We start from the raw sequence: 18658 nt of genomic DNA, 5'->3' as shown, positions 1-18658 counted from the left end.
TATGTACATATTTATATATTTATTTACAAATTGCGTTACACGCGACAAAATTCATAGTATCATTACTAAATTTTATAATGAATAATTTTAGTTCTTCAAATTATTTCACTTGGATAATGTTTATGTTCCATCCATTATACACAATAATACTAACGGGAGGCTTAAAATAAAGACTATCTTTTCCTGTTCATAAGATTAAGTAAGTCAAACAGTTCATTGGCGTTACGGGTTTTTCAATTATTTTATCAGGTCATTATTGTTACAAGTACTATTGTCATAATAAGAATATTATTACCTATACATTAATAGTTAATACACATTACTACATAGTATAAAACAAAGTCGCTTTCTCTGTCCCTATATCCCTATGTATATATATTTGAATCTTTAAACTACGCAACGGATTTTGATGCGGATTTTTTTAATAGATAGAGTGATTGAATGAATTGAGAGGTTTATATGTATAATAACATCCATTAAATAGTGGAGAAATACTGTTATTTTTGAGGTTTCTAATGTGATGTCGTAAATAATTACATTTTTTCCCCTTACATTGCAAACGCAGGCTAAGCCCTATGAGATTTATCAAAATAATGTACTAAGTATTGTACACACTGAAAAGGTCTACAGAAAACTCCGCTATGGTATATGTCTATCTCTTATGGATATCCCACAATATTTTTTTTGTCATATACTTTTTATTTATATCCTTATCTAATTAAATACCTTAAATACAATGTTGATTTAATAAAGATCTATATGGCCCTTTAGAGCATATGATTTAAGTGAATAGTTTCGAAGGTATTATAGATTTAAAAATTGGAAATCTTCATGGTTTAGGGAAAGAAGAATTGTTTCTGTTTGTTCAGAGAAAGAACTCTTAATTTAACGCGTGTGGGTCACTGGCAGTAATGAATAAATCAAAACCACTGGATCGATTTTAATCATTTTTTCAGTGAATGACATAGGCTATAATATTTTATACCCGTGCGAAGCCGGAGCGGGCCGCTAGTTTAATAATAAAAATAGCTAAGCATCAGTGACGCAATAGGTTGACTCTCACTCCCCGACTCTATTCTGGCGCGCCACGTACCAATATGTTTACAACATTTAATGAATTGTTAGCCTGTTACAGCAAATAAGCTTGGATTTTTCGTCCAATACAAACGATAAACCGTAGGTAGGATAAACCTATCTTAAGCGTATCGTAGGTTTACATCATTTATATTGGTATATTAATATATAAAATAATACACTCAATAAAAATTGACACATAACTACTTCGATTATTTGAATCCTGAGCATGATGCTCAGAAATAGAATCAATTATGAGAAACGACTGACATTATTTACATTATTGTTAGCATTAATCAATAAATAATAGGGTCCATAGTCTTTTGGTGGATGTAAATACGTCAATAAATTACAATAACTTCGACGATTAGAAGTTAACTACTAGCTGAATGGAAAATTTTCCCAAAACCGCAGCGATGATGAGAAAACCTAAGATAAATCAATCGTGCGCGATAAAGTATGACAAAGAAAGAAGAATGACGATCTGACTAAAACGATATTAATATTCATTTAAATTAGGAAATTTAGCGCAATATTGATGTCAAAAATTGTATTTGGTTTTTTCTAAATTACAAATTGGTGCAGATAAAACAAAAAGATAAAATAACAACAAAACAACTCTAAACACATCGCAACTATCGCAATTAGATCATTATGATATTGAATCCAATCATGTCTTCTTGAATTTTAATTAAGGTTACAAGATTTAAAAATAAACGAAAATGAAACCATCATGGTTTTCAACAATATTAACAATTATTTGGCATTTTAACGGGATATTTAGCAGCATTTTCCCCCAATCCACCTTAAAACAGTTGTTATTTTTTACTTAAATCTTACTTAAATTTTGTTTTGCAACATTAAGAGAAGTTTCTTGATAGGCTTTTTAGAATTGTGCAAAAAGCGTTTATTGTGTATCAAAGGAATAACTTTTATAATGCTGTCTTTATCTAAACACGACATGTATGATATATCCATTATCTGCAGATATCGTGGCTACATAGGTTCGAGAAACTTCTCAACGGCGATAAATCATTTCAATTGCAGGCAAGTGGGATATAAGGTGTAGGTGGGTATTTTTCCATACAATTGATCGTTACATACGCAAGTTGACTATCAAGCATGCAACATTGTTTGGATATACTTACACAATAGGGTTCCTTGTATGATTTACCGGTATTGGAGATTAATTTACTACATTTTTTGAAACTTTATTATTTACTTTCCATTATAGTATTATTTTACAAATTCTTACCGTAACCGTCCAATCTTGGCCGGTTCAAACTATTGTTAATGTTAAATAGCAACCTGTCAAAAGTTATAATAATATTCGTTAGTGACTTCATAATTCATTTTTTGACTTCAACTATGCCAAGGAATCGAGTCGAATTTCTTCGCATTAGGACACCTCAAGATGTTTTCTTTCACCGTAAGTGCACCGAATAAACATACTTACTTGGTTCAATCAAACCCACTGTTACGCGGTAGTGATCGCACCGATATAACAGTTGAAACATCTAGAAATGAAAGCGATACATGAATGGCTTTCGTTGGAGATGCTGTCAAGCAATAAAGTTGGTTACATTATTGGCTAGAATATAATACAGTAAATAACATACAACCAGAATCGCTCAACATTATAAACGAGGATTCGGTAAAGTTCTAGTTTTTACGCAGTTTGGAATGAAAGGCATTCTCTTATCCGTGGTAACGATCACGTTCTGAATCAATCATTTAAATGTCACTTACGCTTGTTCCACAGCAAATTATATAAATATCACGCACGGTTAAAAATGCAATGCAAATGAAAATTAAAGTTGGATTACATTACAGAAGTTTAATGTCGTGATTCATTATTTTACAATTGTTCTTCATATATTGATATAAAGCGACAACGACGAGTTAAATAAATTGCTTTTTTATCAACGGAGGAACACGGCATACTGTTCGACTGTTACTAAATACGAGTCACAAATTGTGCCAGCAATATAAGTTACCACAGCAATTTTTTATCATAGAATAATTTAGTTGGATACGCAACTATGTTTCATTATACATATGTATAAATAATAGGTAAGGAAAGACAATCGGACGAATTACAGCAATCACAGAGCAATAACAAGAATGTTGGAGCTCATTAGAAGAGATTATATCCGCCTTTTGTGTTCCGATTTCGCAGGTACCCACGGCACGGCCTAAGGGCCTAATCCTGCACGCGTGCATTATGCATATTGATAAGCAGTTACAATGTAGATATATCTATTTTATAATAGGTATAATAATATACTAATCGCAAATATTGATTACGTTCAAAGTTTATTATTATTTCATGGATAAGCAGCGCGCTTAGGATTATTAAGGTATGCGATAATATTATTATGTATTTCAATAAATAACACAAGCACTGCTTTTAGATAGTAGGATCCGAGCAGTCGCTTACTTTAGGGTTCATTTGGAACTACGCCGTTAGTTGAATTATTGCGGCAACTTGAAATACTCGGCGGTGTATTTCCCTTGTCGTTCATCGTTGAGTTTGAGGCAAAGGCAGGTGTGGGCCAGGGAGTCTGCACGCATTTTTTTTTTATGAAACTAAGGAACGAGACGGGCAATACGTTCAGCTGATGGTAATTGATGCGCCTTGCCCATTACAATGCAGTGCCGCTCAGGATTCTTGAAAAACCAAAAACTAAGATCGGCACTACAATTTCGCTCGTCACCTTGAGACATAAGATGGTAAGTCCCATTTGCCCAGCAATTTACTAGCTATGGCGCCCTACAGACCGAAACACTTACTGTGGTTACACATTACTGCTTCACGGCAGAAATAGGCGCCAAATATAACGAAATACATACAATTTTTACCGAAAACTTCAAGCACACATTACTATGATAAACACAAAGAATATTTCCTAGTGACATATCACCATAAAACGAAATTATAATAATCAATATTGCTGGTACAATATAAATTAACACTAATTTTACACGTTGTGATAATTACAACACAATAGTTCTTGTAGTGTCACGTGAGAATGTTACTGCCCATACGATAATTGAAGTATACGAAGTGTGAATAAACACATCACGAAGGTATTGTTTTACATGACTGGCATCAGTATTTTGCTGCGCCGGCAGTTTTTTGTTGATAGATAGATGTTTGATATTGCTCCCATTGAAGACAATCACGTATTTGACTTTCTAAATTATACCACAGATTGGGAATGGAGCGCCCGCCCTCAGGCTATTAAAAATCTATTTTTTTAGTTGAATTTTATATAAAGCGTGCTTTTTAGTTTTTTTTTTAACTTTTATTTATTTTTCATTTTTTTAGTTCAATTTTCTGTAAAAGCTTATTTTTAAAACTATTAAGTACTTTAACATCAATTCCTGCCTTATCGACTATAGATGAAAATTATATAAATTAACAAAAATCATATTTTGCAAATTGAAAAATTGAATAATTTTATCAAATTAGTGTAATGTCATCGGTCCTCGATAAATCTACAAAGTTCGAACGAAATCTAGCCGTTTAAAGTGGGTCAAAATCGCGCCCAAAGAAGTCTGTTACAAACATACAGGTGAAGCTAATATAAAGTGTATAAAAAAGAAGCCCGCTGAGTTCGTTGCACTCATTCTTCTCAGGTCTGAGACATGTTCATGTCGTTTTGGAATGAGTGGTAGTTTTTGACTTTCAATAAGTGATTTCACATCCAATTTAGAATAATTTTTTTTGAATTTGAATTAGATGACCAAACATTTGGTTACATGGCAATGAAAAAAAATATAGACATTAACTGTTATATTATATTTAATGGATGAGGAGGACAGAATAGCGAAAGAGATCCTCTTATAGTAGGCAATCGCCGCCGCCGCTCATACTCCAGAGAAATCACAGAAGAGTTGTCGATCTTTAAGATGATTGTACGTGATTACGTACGTATTTTTGAAGGTTGTCCTGCAGGAACGATAGCACGATGTTGATTCAAAATTTCAGTTGTACGTGAAAGGGAGTTCCTTTGAAACGGCACAGTGGTGGAACGCCATGCATCCAAATGATACGGGTGATAATATGTACCGTGTGGTAAAAATATGGAAATCAACGGGAGGGATCAGGTTCAATAGCTAATGGGAACGTTTCCCATGATAAAGGCGGTGGGAGACATACAATGAAGCGACGTCGACAAATGAGTTGGTTCGAGCTGATACTGAGATACACCAGACCAGAGATGAGAGCAAAGCTGCGTATAATCTGGCCGGACCTGCGCTTTACATTATTTACGATAAAATACACAATAGTGTATTGATATAATTTATTCTACAATCTACACTTTTTATTGTTACTCTGATGTGACTAACTATTCGGTTTATTAAAAAGTAATGACAATTGAATGAATTTGTATGAATAGTAATGAAAATGTATGCGAAACACTTGAGAAGTCACGACTCATACATCTACTTGAAAGTTAGGAAGAAAAAGCTTGAAAGTCTTCACTCGACGTTCGTAGACGAAGCGTCTAATGGCAACGGAAAAAGTGCATTTGATTTAAGCATAGCACATTTGCATACAGGACATGGATCTGTTCTCTACTATGCAGCGGGTAAAAGCCCCAATGTTAATGAAACGGAAATATGTTACTCATATTAAATTAATTCTTCTGATGGACAATATCTTTTCTCAGTATGGTGTAACGGCAAAAGGTATTTCACTTTAATCAGTTATTGAAGGTTCTATAGAGGTCGGCGAGTGCATTTCCGTTGCCACTACCGACTGTAGGCTACCGCCACACTTCCGATTAAATACGATTAATCTAGAATCTAGATCCGCCTTTCAGGTCATACCTTGACCGAATTATGATTGCCATTGTGATATAAAAAGAAGATGTGAAATTGTGTGCAGGATTAGATATATATATATATATATATATTTCTTTATAATATGTTTATGCAGGACCTTGGTGACTGAGCTCTGCTTGTTTGTGGATACTTGGAAAAACCCTAGTTAAATCCGTTGTTAGTCCCCCAAAATAATTTTCGACTAGGCTAGTCGAAAATTTTGTCCATAAGGTAATAATGTAATCCGCATAGGATTAGAGATGTGAAAAGTTAAGTTGTAAATTAGTTTACCTCAGTACATGAATTATTAATCATTTAAATATAATATAAGATAGATAATGAGGATGATAATAATAAAAACGACATATTATGTTGAGTCAGAGTGTAATTCTAAGACAATTTTAATCTTCATTACATTTGTAAAATTATCTATAAGTAATAAGATAAGTATTTAACATGAGGTGCCTACCTTATCTATCCTCGAGGGTAATTTTGTATTTTTTTTTTATTTTTGCCACGTGAATTTACTTGACAAAAAAGGTTTCAATTAACAGCCCTGTTAATCTGTAGGGACTAAAATATACTGATTTTGTAGGAATCTTCACAATTTCAAAGAAATCATTTTGATAACGGATTAGTATCTTAGAATATTATCTAGAACATGCAAAGTTTACCTCTTTATAATAATTTTTGATGTTACAAAATTGCTAAAGTAAATCGAACTGATACAATTTCGACCATTGAAACAAGTAAGTGCATACCCATATAATCGCGTTCACTGCTCGTAACCGGTATATGGTAAACAAGCAACGTGGCCATATTATAAGCGTGAACGAATCATTTACAAGCGACGGTTTTTGCTATAGCTACAAACATGCGTACCTAGTACCTGTCTGTCGACGCCAGGCGCCGGAATGTGGGGGCTTGGGGGGCCTCGCAGAGAGGGGAAGGGGAGGGCGTGGAGTGAGGTCAAGCGGTGCATTCAGCAGTGATGGGGTGACAAACACAAAGTTATCGATTAACGTTTGGGCTGGGATAACGGTAACTTCAAAATATAAATCTAGGTTTTCGCTAGCGGATAACGGTAGCTTCAAAATATAAAACAAGGTTTTCGATAACGGATAACCGTAACTTCAAAATATAAATCAAAGCTTTCGCTAGCTCTATTACTTCAAATTTAAGGTATTGTTATGGCTAAAGATTAATCAACGCATACTAATTAGCAATCCTATTAACTAATGAGTATTTTATTAACATTGGTAGATATTATTTTTGTGCTAACTTGACGAAATATTCATGATAATTATCAAAGGTAAATAAACAACCAACAACAACCTCGTTCATCTTAAGCCAAATTAATGGGTTTGATGACATAATTCTTTAATATAGTAATAATATTTTTGTCTGAAACTGAGAGTTTTAGAATATAGTAGATAAAGGAGCAAAAGAAAATTGTTCGAAAACGATGACAATATTAAATCGATAGTCGATATAACCGCCGGCACAGCACTACTCAGTTGGCTCTGTGAGGCGGGGGAGGGCTGGCGTCATGTCCCGCGGTCCCCCCCCCTGCACCTTGCCCCCTGTTTATATAAAACCCTTCGTAACACGCGCGCCGCGTCTAATGTTACGAGGCAGCCGTGTAGCACAGAGCTGCTATACACACGAATACACGCGGATTTGTGAAAGTGTCCGTCGCTCGTTGAGCTTCGACTAAACCAGTCTTACGAAAGAAGTGATTCGAATTTACAAGAAAGTATTCAATGGAAGCCAGGTTTGTGACCTGTCGCAGTTTCCAGCATATCAAGCCGCCGGAGAAGACTTTAGCACCACCGCCGACTGTGAAGAGCCTGCTTTCACGTTTCGGCAGCCAGGCTCAAGCCTTGTTTGCGCCGAAGAAACAGAAGTTCGGCTCGTCGGTGGCCATCCACAAATTGAGGGAGAGCAAGTGGTTCAAGCATGAGGAGCAGAACATCTTGTGCGCGGTGCTCGAGTCCGGGTTCGTGTTGGAAGTGCGCGCAGAGGACCCCCTGCCACAGGACTCTGCGCTCTCCTCCGACTACCATATGTATGCGATTGCCATGTGGAAGAAGGGTAAAGGTGCGTCTTATACAATAAAACTAATATTATTAGAATAGGCTTACTTTTCTAGAAACTTCTTTTGAAACGAGTATATTATAGAATTTTTGATTAGCTGAAATCCAGCTGAAAATTTCCTTTACAATCGATTTCATTCTAAAATAAAGAATTGGAAAAATAATAATGGAAGTGAATACTTAAATTTCTCATACACGTACTATAGTAAATTATTGATATGTGCGTCTACAAAGTTCTTGAACCACATGTAATAAATAATTTATATCAAGTGAAAAGTATAAATAAATACGAGCTTTATGAGTTATTTACAAATTAATAACAGAAGCAGTCATATAACTCATTTATTGAATGTGGATTCGAATTTGCAAGAGTGCTCTCGGCCCCTTGGGTCCCTTGCCATTTCATAGGAAAAACAGTTTATTTCTAATAGTCTAGAATTTCAATTGAATTAATGACTATCCAAATATTTCGAATTTAGAAATAGTTGCATGAAACCTTGGGTTATTAGGACATAGCGATAACATTTGTCGCGGTCGCAGCAATATGTAGCAATCTGATGTATTCATATTGGCATTGTTTGTGACGGTCGGCGCCGATTACGCACTACCATGCCCCTATACAACTAGACGGAGCGCGATAGACACGTACGAAATTATTTAGACACTACAACTTTTATAATCAAAGGACATGCAATTTGCATGAGGTAAGCACCTAATATGTGTGCGCGTAACTAGGGAAATAACGGGATTGAGATAAACCATCGCAATTTTTCCAATTTACAATTGCACCCATAAACTACTGCTGCATTGACGTTCTGCAAAGGAGTTGCAACATGATGTGCATAAAATGCATATGAAAACAAGAAATACAGTACCTTTTGATTATAAGGTTTAAGTGATAATAGTTCAATATATCTTTAAAAATGTAGCATCTTCATAAAACGGCCTTTATAAAACAGATTGCTTATAAACTTTAAATGCATTATATAATACTAAGACAGGTTTGACAGACAATTGGGTTCATTACAGAAAATTTTACTGAGCACTTTCACAAACAATTGTCTTTAAATAATTCCCGTTAACATTAAATTTTGTTTTTTATATACAGAACTTTTAGTTTCACCAAAGCGCTGTTAAACAAATTCAAATTAAAATCGATTTTAAATCAACAGAGGCGCCGTCTACGCATAAATCAATCCACGGCAATCCAAACCGTGTGACTCGTAAATATACGTCATTTCTAATCCTCTAGTATACAATACCAACGACGGGTTTAATAATTGTATGAATGCAACGCAGTTGTACAAGATAAGACTGCTATTCTGAAATACGGAAGAAAGATCTTCCGTATTTAATTATAGAATAATTTACATAATATTATGTAATGTTTGAATTAGTTTGTAAAACAGGTATTAGCATTGTTCTTATATCAGATAAGAGTTTATCTAGTAATTTACCGTAACTTTTGCGAGAAAAATAATTACTTGTTATTTGTTCACCAACAAACATACAGTCATTCTCTCACCGGTTGTCACGATAAGGTTCAAATCCAAACCAATGTTAAATGAGATTCTGAATGAATGTGAAATGTCTCAAAAGCCGCTCATAAATTTAAAAATATAAAATTAAAACTTGGCAGCTTTATAAGTATGTATTGACTAATGAGGCAGGTGATTGCCCCAACTCATCCATCAAAAATCAGATCGTCACGCATACTTTGTAGCGTAGGCATCTGAGGACAACGTATTATTTTTTTTTGTAGAAAAAACAAAGAACCCGGAACAGATAGAGATATACACAGTGCAGCAGAAGGGTGTGCGGAAACGCATCATCAAGACAACACTGAATAACTTCTGGAAGAAGGACTCTGTCATCAGGATCAACAATGTTGACGATAAACAGGAGACGCCAAACAGCGAAAAGGACATAAGAGCTAAGGTAAACATTCCCGTGAAAGTTTCCAATTCTTTGCCAATAAATACTGTACGGATATCACTTCATTAGGAAATAAAAAAAAAGAAAATTGATGATAATATTGTAAATTTTTATAACAACCCACTTTTTTAAAAGAATTTTAAGTAAATAATGCATTTCTCATCTCTTGGATGTGTATCCCGTTAATCATTTGCAACAATAACTGTTATTGTTAACTTTTGTTCACCTTTTAAAAGGTTTTCGCTCTTGATCCCTCCGAATTAGGACGCACGTCAGAATTGGAAACCCTCTCATTTCAGATAGCCTCAACGGGCTTTCGTTTAATGGAAAACAGTGGGACAGCTACTAAGGAGCTTCTACTGATTGCAGCTTGACATGGCAACTAAGTCCAGATTCGAGAGAAATTGGCACAATACTCTACACTTCGTCCATTGGTGCAGATACGGTGAGACGCCGCAAGAAGCTCGCATGAGACAGGTAAAACTAGATAAGATCTCCGAAAATATTTAATGCAGCGGTTACATACAAACGACATCGGAATGGGTGTTAAAACTGAATGAAAACTTATTGTCTCAGATGGTGATTTTGAAGGCTTTGGTAGCTCTTAGGAATATGCTAAAGCAAATAGAAACCGAGATATGTCTTCAAAACCAAGTGGGGCAATATTTATTCTTTCATTTCAAAAATTACTTTTTATTCAATCGATATAAAATAAACAATAATTCAAATTCCACAAAATACATCTCTTCGTTTCTAGATTTTATGATCATTTGCATGTTTTATTGAAGCTGTCCTTGCAAATTTTTATTGTTGTATTCCAGTACTAAGTCGTAAATTTAATTTAAAAAGGAATCATTTGCTTTCTCCATTTCATAATCTTACATTTTTTTACGGTTATAATTAAAGAAATCGTCGTTAGTGATAACATTTGAAAAATTTTGTAATGACAGTTTAAAAACCTCACAAGAAATATTCTATTTCATTAAGTGTGTCTTCACTATTTTCGCTTTCTGTATGAGAAATTAATTTTTAATGCTTTTCGGATACATTGAAGTCGGGTCATTATAGATAGTGCATGGGTTCTTGGGGAGACAGTGAAAAAAATGTTCGCACAACGTAGAAATTCTGTTACAGATCAGCTTAACGACGTCGAAAACACCTATGATTATCATCTTTTGATGGTAATCGTTGAGGCGCTTTGGACAAACAGCTGGCAACAAAATACCGGTGAGGTTCATATTTTCCAAACCATGTTATTGATCCGGAATTCAATGTGCCCATTTGTGTGTACTTTCTAATGTTTGTGTTGCGACTTTTAGTCATTCTTTCTTTTTGTTCATTAGTCCCGTATTTTTATTCTATTCAAACACATACTTACGAGACTGCATTATGATATTATAGAAATATCAACAAATCATAGAAGTTTATCATCAATCGTTTCCGTTTAGCTCAGGTGATCCATTACCAACTAATAAATAGTGTCCGTTAGTAGTTAAGTTAATATACGTTTGCAATAACCGATTATACGTTCTAGACTCAGTTTGTGCAAAAACTTATACAGAAAATTCTTGTCACGAGGCAAGTTGATTGAATTAAATGTCTGATTTTAGACGATAAAAGCTTAGAATTTTTTTCAACTCAGTATGCACATAATACTATGTACAAGTGTAGGTACTAAATATCTGATGTTTCGGTGGCTAGGAATCTGTTTTTAATATTTTCATCAAACATAACCTAGATCCATAAATAATAATATTATATTACATTACAAGAACGTACGCGTATGTAAAAGTCTTGAGACTATGTTTAAATAAGAAGCGGTTAACATTGAACATGTTCTTGCCTTACGAATACATTTAAACCGGTTTATTGATTATCAAAACGTCAATAACGTATTGTAAAATAATGCTATGTTTATGTACCTGCAAACGTGCACAAATAAGGTTAACGATTTCTTATACAACTTGTGGCTGGAAGCTAGATTGCACCGGTTATAACTGGTTATGTCGCTTAAAATAGATTTAAAACTGCGGCGTACACAAGAGGACAACGTAGATAAAGTATTTAATATAATGAAAATAGGAATGAAAGTAAATACATAACACTGAAAGTCACAAATTACATCCAATAACGATATATTATTACTTAGTTAAGGTCAAATAGATACATTCCGATTAGTATATTTAATCGTGTCGCGTTTTACTTTTCAAACAAAAAGTTAAGACGAAAGAGAAAGTATTAAAGCTGATATAGAATTAATTATATAGCATAATTTTTGTTTAGATTTCCTTGGAATTTTAGAAAACATTCAAATGTTTAATGTCAATAAAATGCTGAAAGAGCAGTTATTTGCGATTTAACATCGAATAATTAATTTTTATTTATAAAACAAACAAATGCCATCAGAAATAACAAGTTTATTTACACGGAAGCTCTTTAATCAACCACACCTGTCTTCCGCGGTAATTTATAAAATTTACGGCTGAAATTACTGAATGCCTTCATCTTTATTTTAAATTACTAAAGGCATTCTTTGAAAGTATTTTTTTTTCATTCAAAGATTAGTAATTCATATCAGCCGTTACAATAGGTTAGTAATTGAAACAATTTGCATACTTATCTACTTAAGTATCGACTGTTATTCAATAACGACCTCAGCGAATAAGTAGAGGCAAATAAACGTTTGTTTGAATTGTAAATTGGACGTCTTTGACTAAAGAAGCGATTAAATCTATGAGATTTTGATTTATATGAAACACAAATCTGAGTGATACACTGTTTTTCATTTTAAGACAAGAAATAAAACGACCGCCTTATGATTTACCATGAAATCTAATATTGTTGAAAATATTTTTGATGTCTGTACAGCATAGCAAAGCCGTAATGCTCACTCGGAAGATATTATATTATAGATAGATTAATTACAAGCCTTGCAGTGATATCTCTGCATCTTCATCATCTCAGATACACTTGTAGTACCTATACTACAATTATTGTTTCATTATTTATGATAACTACTAGCTGACCCGTCAGACATTGTTTTATCTATATTATTAATTTGATAATATGTACACAAGATCAATATCTCTGTAGAGCATTGTATTAACGTATCACAAACTATTACGCCAGTTAGTTGATAATAATAAATATAAATCATAAAACTGACGTTTATATACAAAAATAATTATGAAAATCCGACCGAGCTAAGCGCATTCCAATAAAATAATAAACATATTATACATACAATTCTTCAGCTCTATAATATTATTAAAGATAAATAAAAAATGTATATTTATATTTAAAATATTATTTTTATTTTGTTTTTTTCTCTGTTTTTAACATATGTTTTTGGGTTGTCTCTAAAAAATCGCTACAAGCGATGAGGCCGCCCATTGCGTAACTATGTCTGTAATTTGCTTAAGATATTTTAATAAATTTTTATTTATAAGTCTTTTTGGTATTCAATAGTGTCTATGTATCTATCTATCTCAAAGCTTATTAAGAACAAGCGGCTTGCTTTTCGATTATTATCCCAAGTGACAGCTCCCGAATTGGCTTTAACATAACCCAATAATGCTAAATTTATAATATCGATTACAATATGTTAAACATGTTTGTACATTGTACATATCGAAAACACTGCGTGCTTAAATAATGAGATCATCCCAACTCTGCATCACTTCTTTGTTCTACAATAAAACACCTGTCTTAATAAAACTTTCAAAACGAAAACATTACTTCGCTCAATCCACTTATATCACTGAAATATAAAACAACATTGAAGAATTATTGCAGCGTTTATTTATGTTTTTAAACTAGCGGTTCTATCACTATTATATATACTAACTATTCTATACAAAACTCTTTAAGGGAGTACTTGTATGGTAAGCGGAATACATTTTCCATAACAGTGAACATACGATCCATGTCCTAACGTAGAATAAACGATTGCTTTGCGGCTGTCACTCTGATAAAACTGTCCATATGTTGTTTAGGGGTCGCTGTAAGATATTTGTTAGCTGATTATGTAATAACTTAAGACAGAAGGACCTTTAAGTAGGGACTAAATAAATTGACCGACTTGTTATTACATGGATTTCACAACCTTTTACCATAGAAGAATTAGCTTAGGCAAAATTACAGCTAGTTTTGAGATCAACGGATTAAATATAACATGCCTAAGTAAATATTGATTGAAGCTAATTAAACGTCTCCACATATGAGCTACAATAAATAGCGTTCCTTATAGTAGAGGTGACCAGTGGGAAACATTTATCACAAGATGCCCGCTAAGGTGCTTCAGCGGCGCCCTTGTGCAAACATTATTGTTTTTCGGTTTGAAGGGGGCCGTAGCTAGTGAAATTATGAAATTATGTCTCAAAGTGGCGAGCTCAAACATTTGGGCTCAATCAAGAATCCGTCCGAACGACTTACTCGTTTGACGAAAGAAACAGAAAAAAAAAACCAACATTTAAGAATTAGAATGATTTCAACGATAAATTAAGTTACTTTATTGTAATTGCGGTAAATAAATCTACATCTATTTATATTTAGTCGAATAATGGAACGGAAAGCGATACTATCTCTATTTTATCTGTAAAATTTACACTAGGAACCACGCGCAATACTATAATTAAGAATAGTCAATATTTTAGAAAGTGGTATTTATCTCAGGTGGGATTCAGATAACGAAAATTGCTCAATGCGACTTCAACATACATAGCCTCTGGATAAGACTTTCACTTTAAATGCAAAGACATCGGTACGATACGGTAGACACATTCACACGATACTAAATTATATTTAATATTAACTTAAAATTCGAGCAGTCTTACGTAAATAAGATAGGCCGGTTTGTTCTGAATCTTTATTCATAAGCTTTGTACTAATTAAAATAAAGATAAATTAATCTGGACTAGCAACACTACCGTAATGTCATCAATGTCAGCTCGCGCGTGATGTCACCCTGATGACTCGAGACAAATGAATTAATAATTATTTGGGTTAATTGGACGCGACCGATCTCAACGGTCACGTTAAACAATGCTGAATTGGTATTTAATGGCGCTAACATTCTGATGTTATCAATTTATTAATAGTGAAATTGGATGTCAAGTAATTAAATAAACGTATTAAAACTTTCTTTTTATATAATTTTAATACTAATCCAAGCATGAATAAATCGCATAATAGGTACGCGTTTATTTTAAGAAAACCTAGGGAATGAAAGAAAGATGGTATACTATTGGTTAATTAGAATTATTACCTTAAACCGTATTGTATTTAAAATAACTATAGTATTAACATATATATGTTATATGGCATCCATAGATAAATAATGGCCTACTTTCCTTGTTGCAGATTAGCGAGTCTTTGAAGTGGGGCAACATTGGCATGAATATGGGGGTGATGCTGGTGAGTCAGAACAACTCTCGCCTTAAGGCCAAGTCCGTCTGACTAACAGAAGCCGGCAATGCCGGCACTTGCTACACTTGCTTCTGGCAACCCCCGTCCGGGGAAATTGATTTTGTTTAATACTCAATGGTTCGGAATGTAACAATAATACCCTTTGCAATGAGTTGAATGTACTAGAAATTTTCTATCTGTTATTATTACATATTAATAATCCTTCTTATTCTGTTGTTATACGTAATTAAAATCGATTAGATATAAAAATTATATTGGCTTAACGAGGTGTTAGTTAACTTGATGATATATTAGATATAAATTAAAGAGTTATATACGACGAATTTGAGTCATAAAGTACAATATAAGTTTCCAACGGAATCTCTTGCATATGTTCCGTAAGTTTTGTGTTGCTATATTTACATTCAATATCGGAATCTCCATTTCTATGAGTACAAAAAGGGTTCCGTTTCACGCAATATTGTTACATACAGTACAATCCGCAATTATTTAAAACTATATAAATGTTACACTATTTGTTTGCTCAAATACTACGTATTCCTAGATAGTGTGAGGGATTTTATGAGTCACTTAAATTTAAGCAGCGATAACATTCCTGACATAAGTCGTGCCCCACGGCATTAAGTAGTTCTATACTTATATCTAAAGATAAACATTGTATTGTAGTTGATAAATGTTAAATCGTATTTGATCGATAGTTGTAAAATTCTATAATTTTTAAAGACTGGTGATTATCTGTGAAAAAAATATACGTGGATCCGATTTACGAGATAAAAGTATAAGTGGCCATAGCCTAGCGCGTTTGTAACGTAACGATAGGTTCGTTCTGTGTTAATTTCGGAAAAAAATTTAGGATTGTCGCTTTTTCAAACTTCAATTACTCAACTCAATAGGCGCGCATCATATAATAACATAGATTACTGCTACTAAAATAGCGAATTGGAGTTACGATCTATTACTTAGATAATTTATACGTCTAGGTCTCTATGTAGACAGAGCCTCTTGCTATTAGGCAACGCATGACAACTACGTCTTCCACTCGCGATACGTCAGTCACTTTGTTTCAACGCACGCAGCGTTTGCTAAAAATAGAGGTTAACTATTCACCGCAATTTTTTTTCAACGTTTTTGCAGCTGTTGTATCTAGATGTATAAATTATCTAAACTTTTTTTGATAAAATTGTCTTTTGTACGAACGTTATCAATAATTTGACGACGCGGCCACTGCATTATTGTGTCTCGTGATTGGAATATTTGATTGTTAGTATTTATAATGTGAGCTAATGATAACTGTTTGCGGTGTCGACTGTTCGGAGAGTATTATTTACTTACTACGTTTTATGTGCTATTTATATTGAAGCATTTTTATAAATAAAATGATTATTACAAATCTGTTGTTTATTTTCGCACCTTTTCCGTGTTAACAACTAAAAAACAGAAATAAGAACACTTTTTTCTGTGATTTTATAAATCTGCAGGACTTTGATGTATAATACATTCACGTTATTAGTGTGTATGGTATGGTATGGTATGGTATAGGGGCTCCTGTTTCCGCAATTAAACCACTAGCATGGGTCCATTTTGCGTGCAGTAATGGCCAGTTACTCCAACCAGCCCAACTCCTTCCAGAAGTTCAGAACATTCCTGGGGTGTTCACAGACTTCTTGGAGCGACCTCGTATTGGTTAAGGTTTTTGCCCGCTTTGTTGGCCGCCCCCGCACATTCCAGGATTACGTGAGCGACCGTTTCGTCTTCGGTCAGACAACCTCTGCACTTAGGACTGTCCGTTACGCCGATTGTGAAAAGGTGTTTGTTTAGTGATGTGTGACCCGTTAGGGTGCTCACCATTATACGGATGTCATGTCTGTTGAGGCTGATGAGTCTACGTGTCAGTTTGGGCGATAGTGCAGATATCGCCACCTTCGACTGTCTACAGCTTGAGACATTCATCCATCGGGTGTTGTGTAGGTCGTTGGTGAGAGAGCGTATCCATGAGCGCATTTGGGTGAAGGGCAGTGGCAGAAGTGGCAATGGACCAGTCACTATATTTGCCGATGCCCGCCTTGCAAGCTCATCCGCTGCATCATTACCCAACGACCCACTATGTCCCTTGATCCATTGCAGAGTTACCTGGTTATAAGAGGCAACTTGCTCCAGGGTTTGGTGACATTCGTGTATTAGCGGTGAGTTGTGTGTGGTACCCTTCAGCGCTGTTAGTACCGCCATACTGTCAGAAAGAAATCTGATGCTGTGGCCATGTACCTTTCTTCTTAATATAGCGCTGGCAGCTTCCTTGATGGCTACGCACTCACATTGGAAGATGGAGCTGTGTGTGCCCAAGGGTATGGAAATGTGTATGTTTAGTTCCTGTGAGAATATGCCGGCACCAGTTCCAGTGTTATTAGTGTGTTTTGTAACAGAAAAACAATAATTATATGTAACTAGCTGACCCGACAGACGTTGTTCTGTATATAATAAATAAAATAATGTTTTTATATGAATTTGTCAATAATATATCATAACATCAAAGATTACTTCGTAAAATATGCACCATGCTGTCGTAATGAAATTGTTTCACAGCAGAACTGTCAAACCGTGCGTCAATAAATTCTCTCATAGAAATTATGTATGGACACATCAAAGGAAAAACAAAATTGTTGTTTTTATTTAATTTAGCAGCATTTTCCTATTTATTCACCTTTTAAACCTGCTCTGGACTTCTACAAATAATCCAAGACCAAAATTAGCCAAATCGGTCCAGCCGTTCTCGAGTTTTAGCGAGACTGACGAACAGCAATTCATTTTTATAGAATAGATAAGTCACACACATGGATCCAAATAGATGCCGCGGGTGTATGTTCTTCGCGTGATAAAAAGAGGAGCAATGCTCTTCCTTTGAAGGTTTTTTTTTTATTTATTTTTTTTATGATTTATAATACATTGCCGATTTTAGTAATAAGCAATACCGACTATTGATGTACTGAAAACGTTAACTAATGATGAGGTGAGTGGCTAAACGTTAGGCTCGAAATGCACTGGCATTTTTAACGACGTCACAGTAGGTACAAAAAAAAGGGCACGCTTGGTTTTCATACAGACGGAGGGATTTGCGTTGTCTACTTGGATCTATGTCTGTGTAATAGGTCGTATGCCTTGGATAAAGGATTGATCACCGCTGCACTCAAACTAGATACAGTACTACCTAAGAACAATAGCTTTTTTATTACGGCAGCTATTAGATGCTTGTGTGCTTTGCATCTTTCAAATATTGTATCTGATATAAGCTTTGTGTT

The 18658-nt window shown here is 34.4% G+C and overlaps 2 protein-coding genes across 3 annotated transcripts in view; one reads left to right on the top strand and one right to left on the bottom strand.

The window, feature by feature from the left end:
• Nucleotides 1-18658, bottom strand: part of LOC126976575 (pre-mRNA-splicing factor ATP-dependent RNA helicase PRP16) — a 95214-nt gene that overhangs the window by 61532 nt on the left and 15024 nt on the right. The gene's annotated exons all lie outside the window — the stretch shown is intronic.
• LOC126976637 (uncharacterized) lies at nucleotides 7538-16755 on the top strand. 2 transcript variants are annotated; one of them, XM_050825123.1, is made up of 5 exons: nucleotides 7538-8007; nucleotides 9766-9941; nucleotides 10308-10415; nucleotides 11073-11165; nucleotides 15300-16755. In XM_050825123.1, exons 1-4 carry the CDS (start codon nucleotides 7671-7673, stop codon nucleotides 11115-11117), a joined length of 666 nt encoding a protein of 221 aa, XP_050681080.1. In that variant the 5' UTR covers nucleotides 7538-7670; the 3' UTR covers nucleotides 11118-11165; nucleotides 15300-16755. The 2 variants fall into 2 exon arrangements, with proteins under 2 accessions (XP_050681080.1, XP_050681079.1); XM_050825122.1 differs by lacking the exon at nucleotides 11073-11165.

Source organism: Leptidea sinapis, chromosome 41 (assembly GCF_905404315.1).
Source record: "Leptidea sinapis chromosome 41, ilLepSina1.1, whole genome shotgun sequence".
Taxonomy (NCBI): domain Eukaryota; kingdom Metazoa; phylum Arthropoda; class Insecta; order Lepidoptera; family Pieridae; genus Leptidea; species Leptidea sinapis.
Note: the sequence above shows the minus strand (reverse complement) of the source record. Positions and strands in the feature narration are given on the sequence as shown.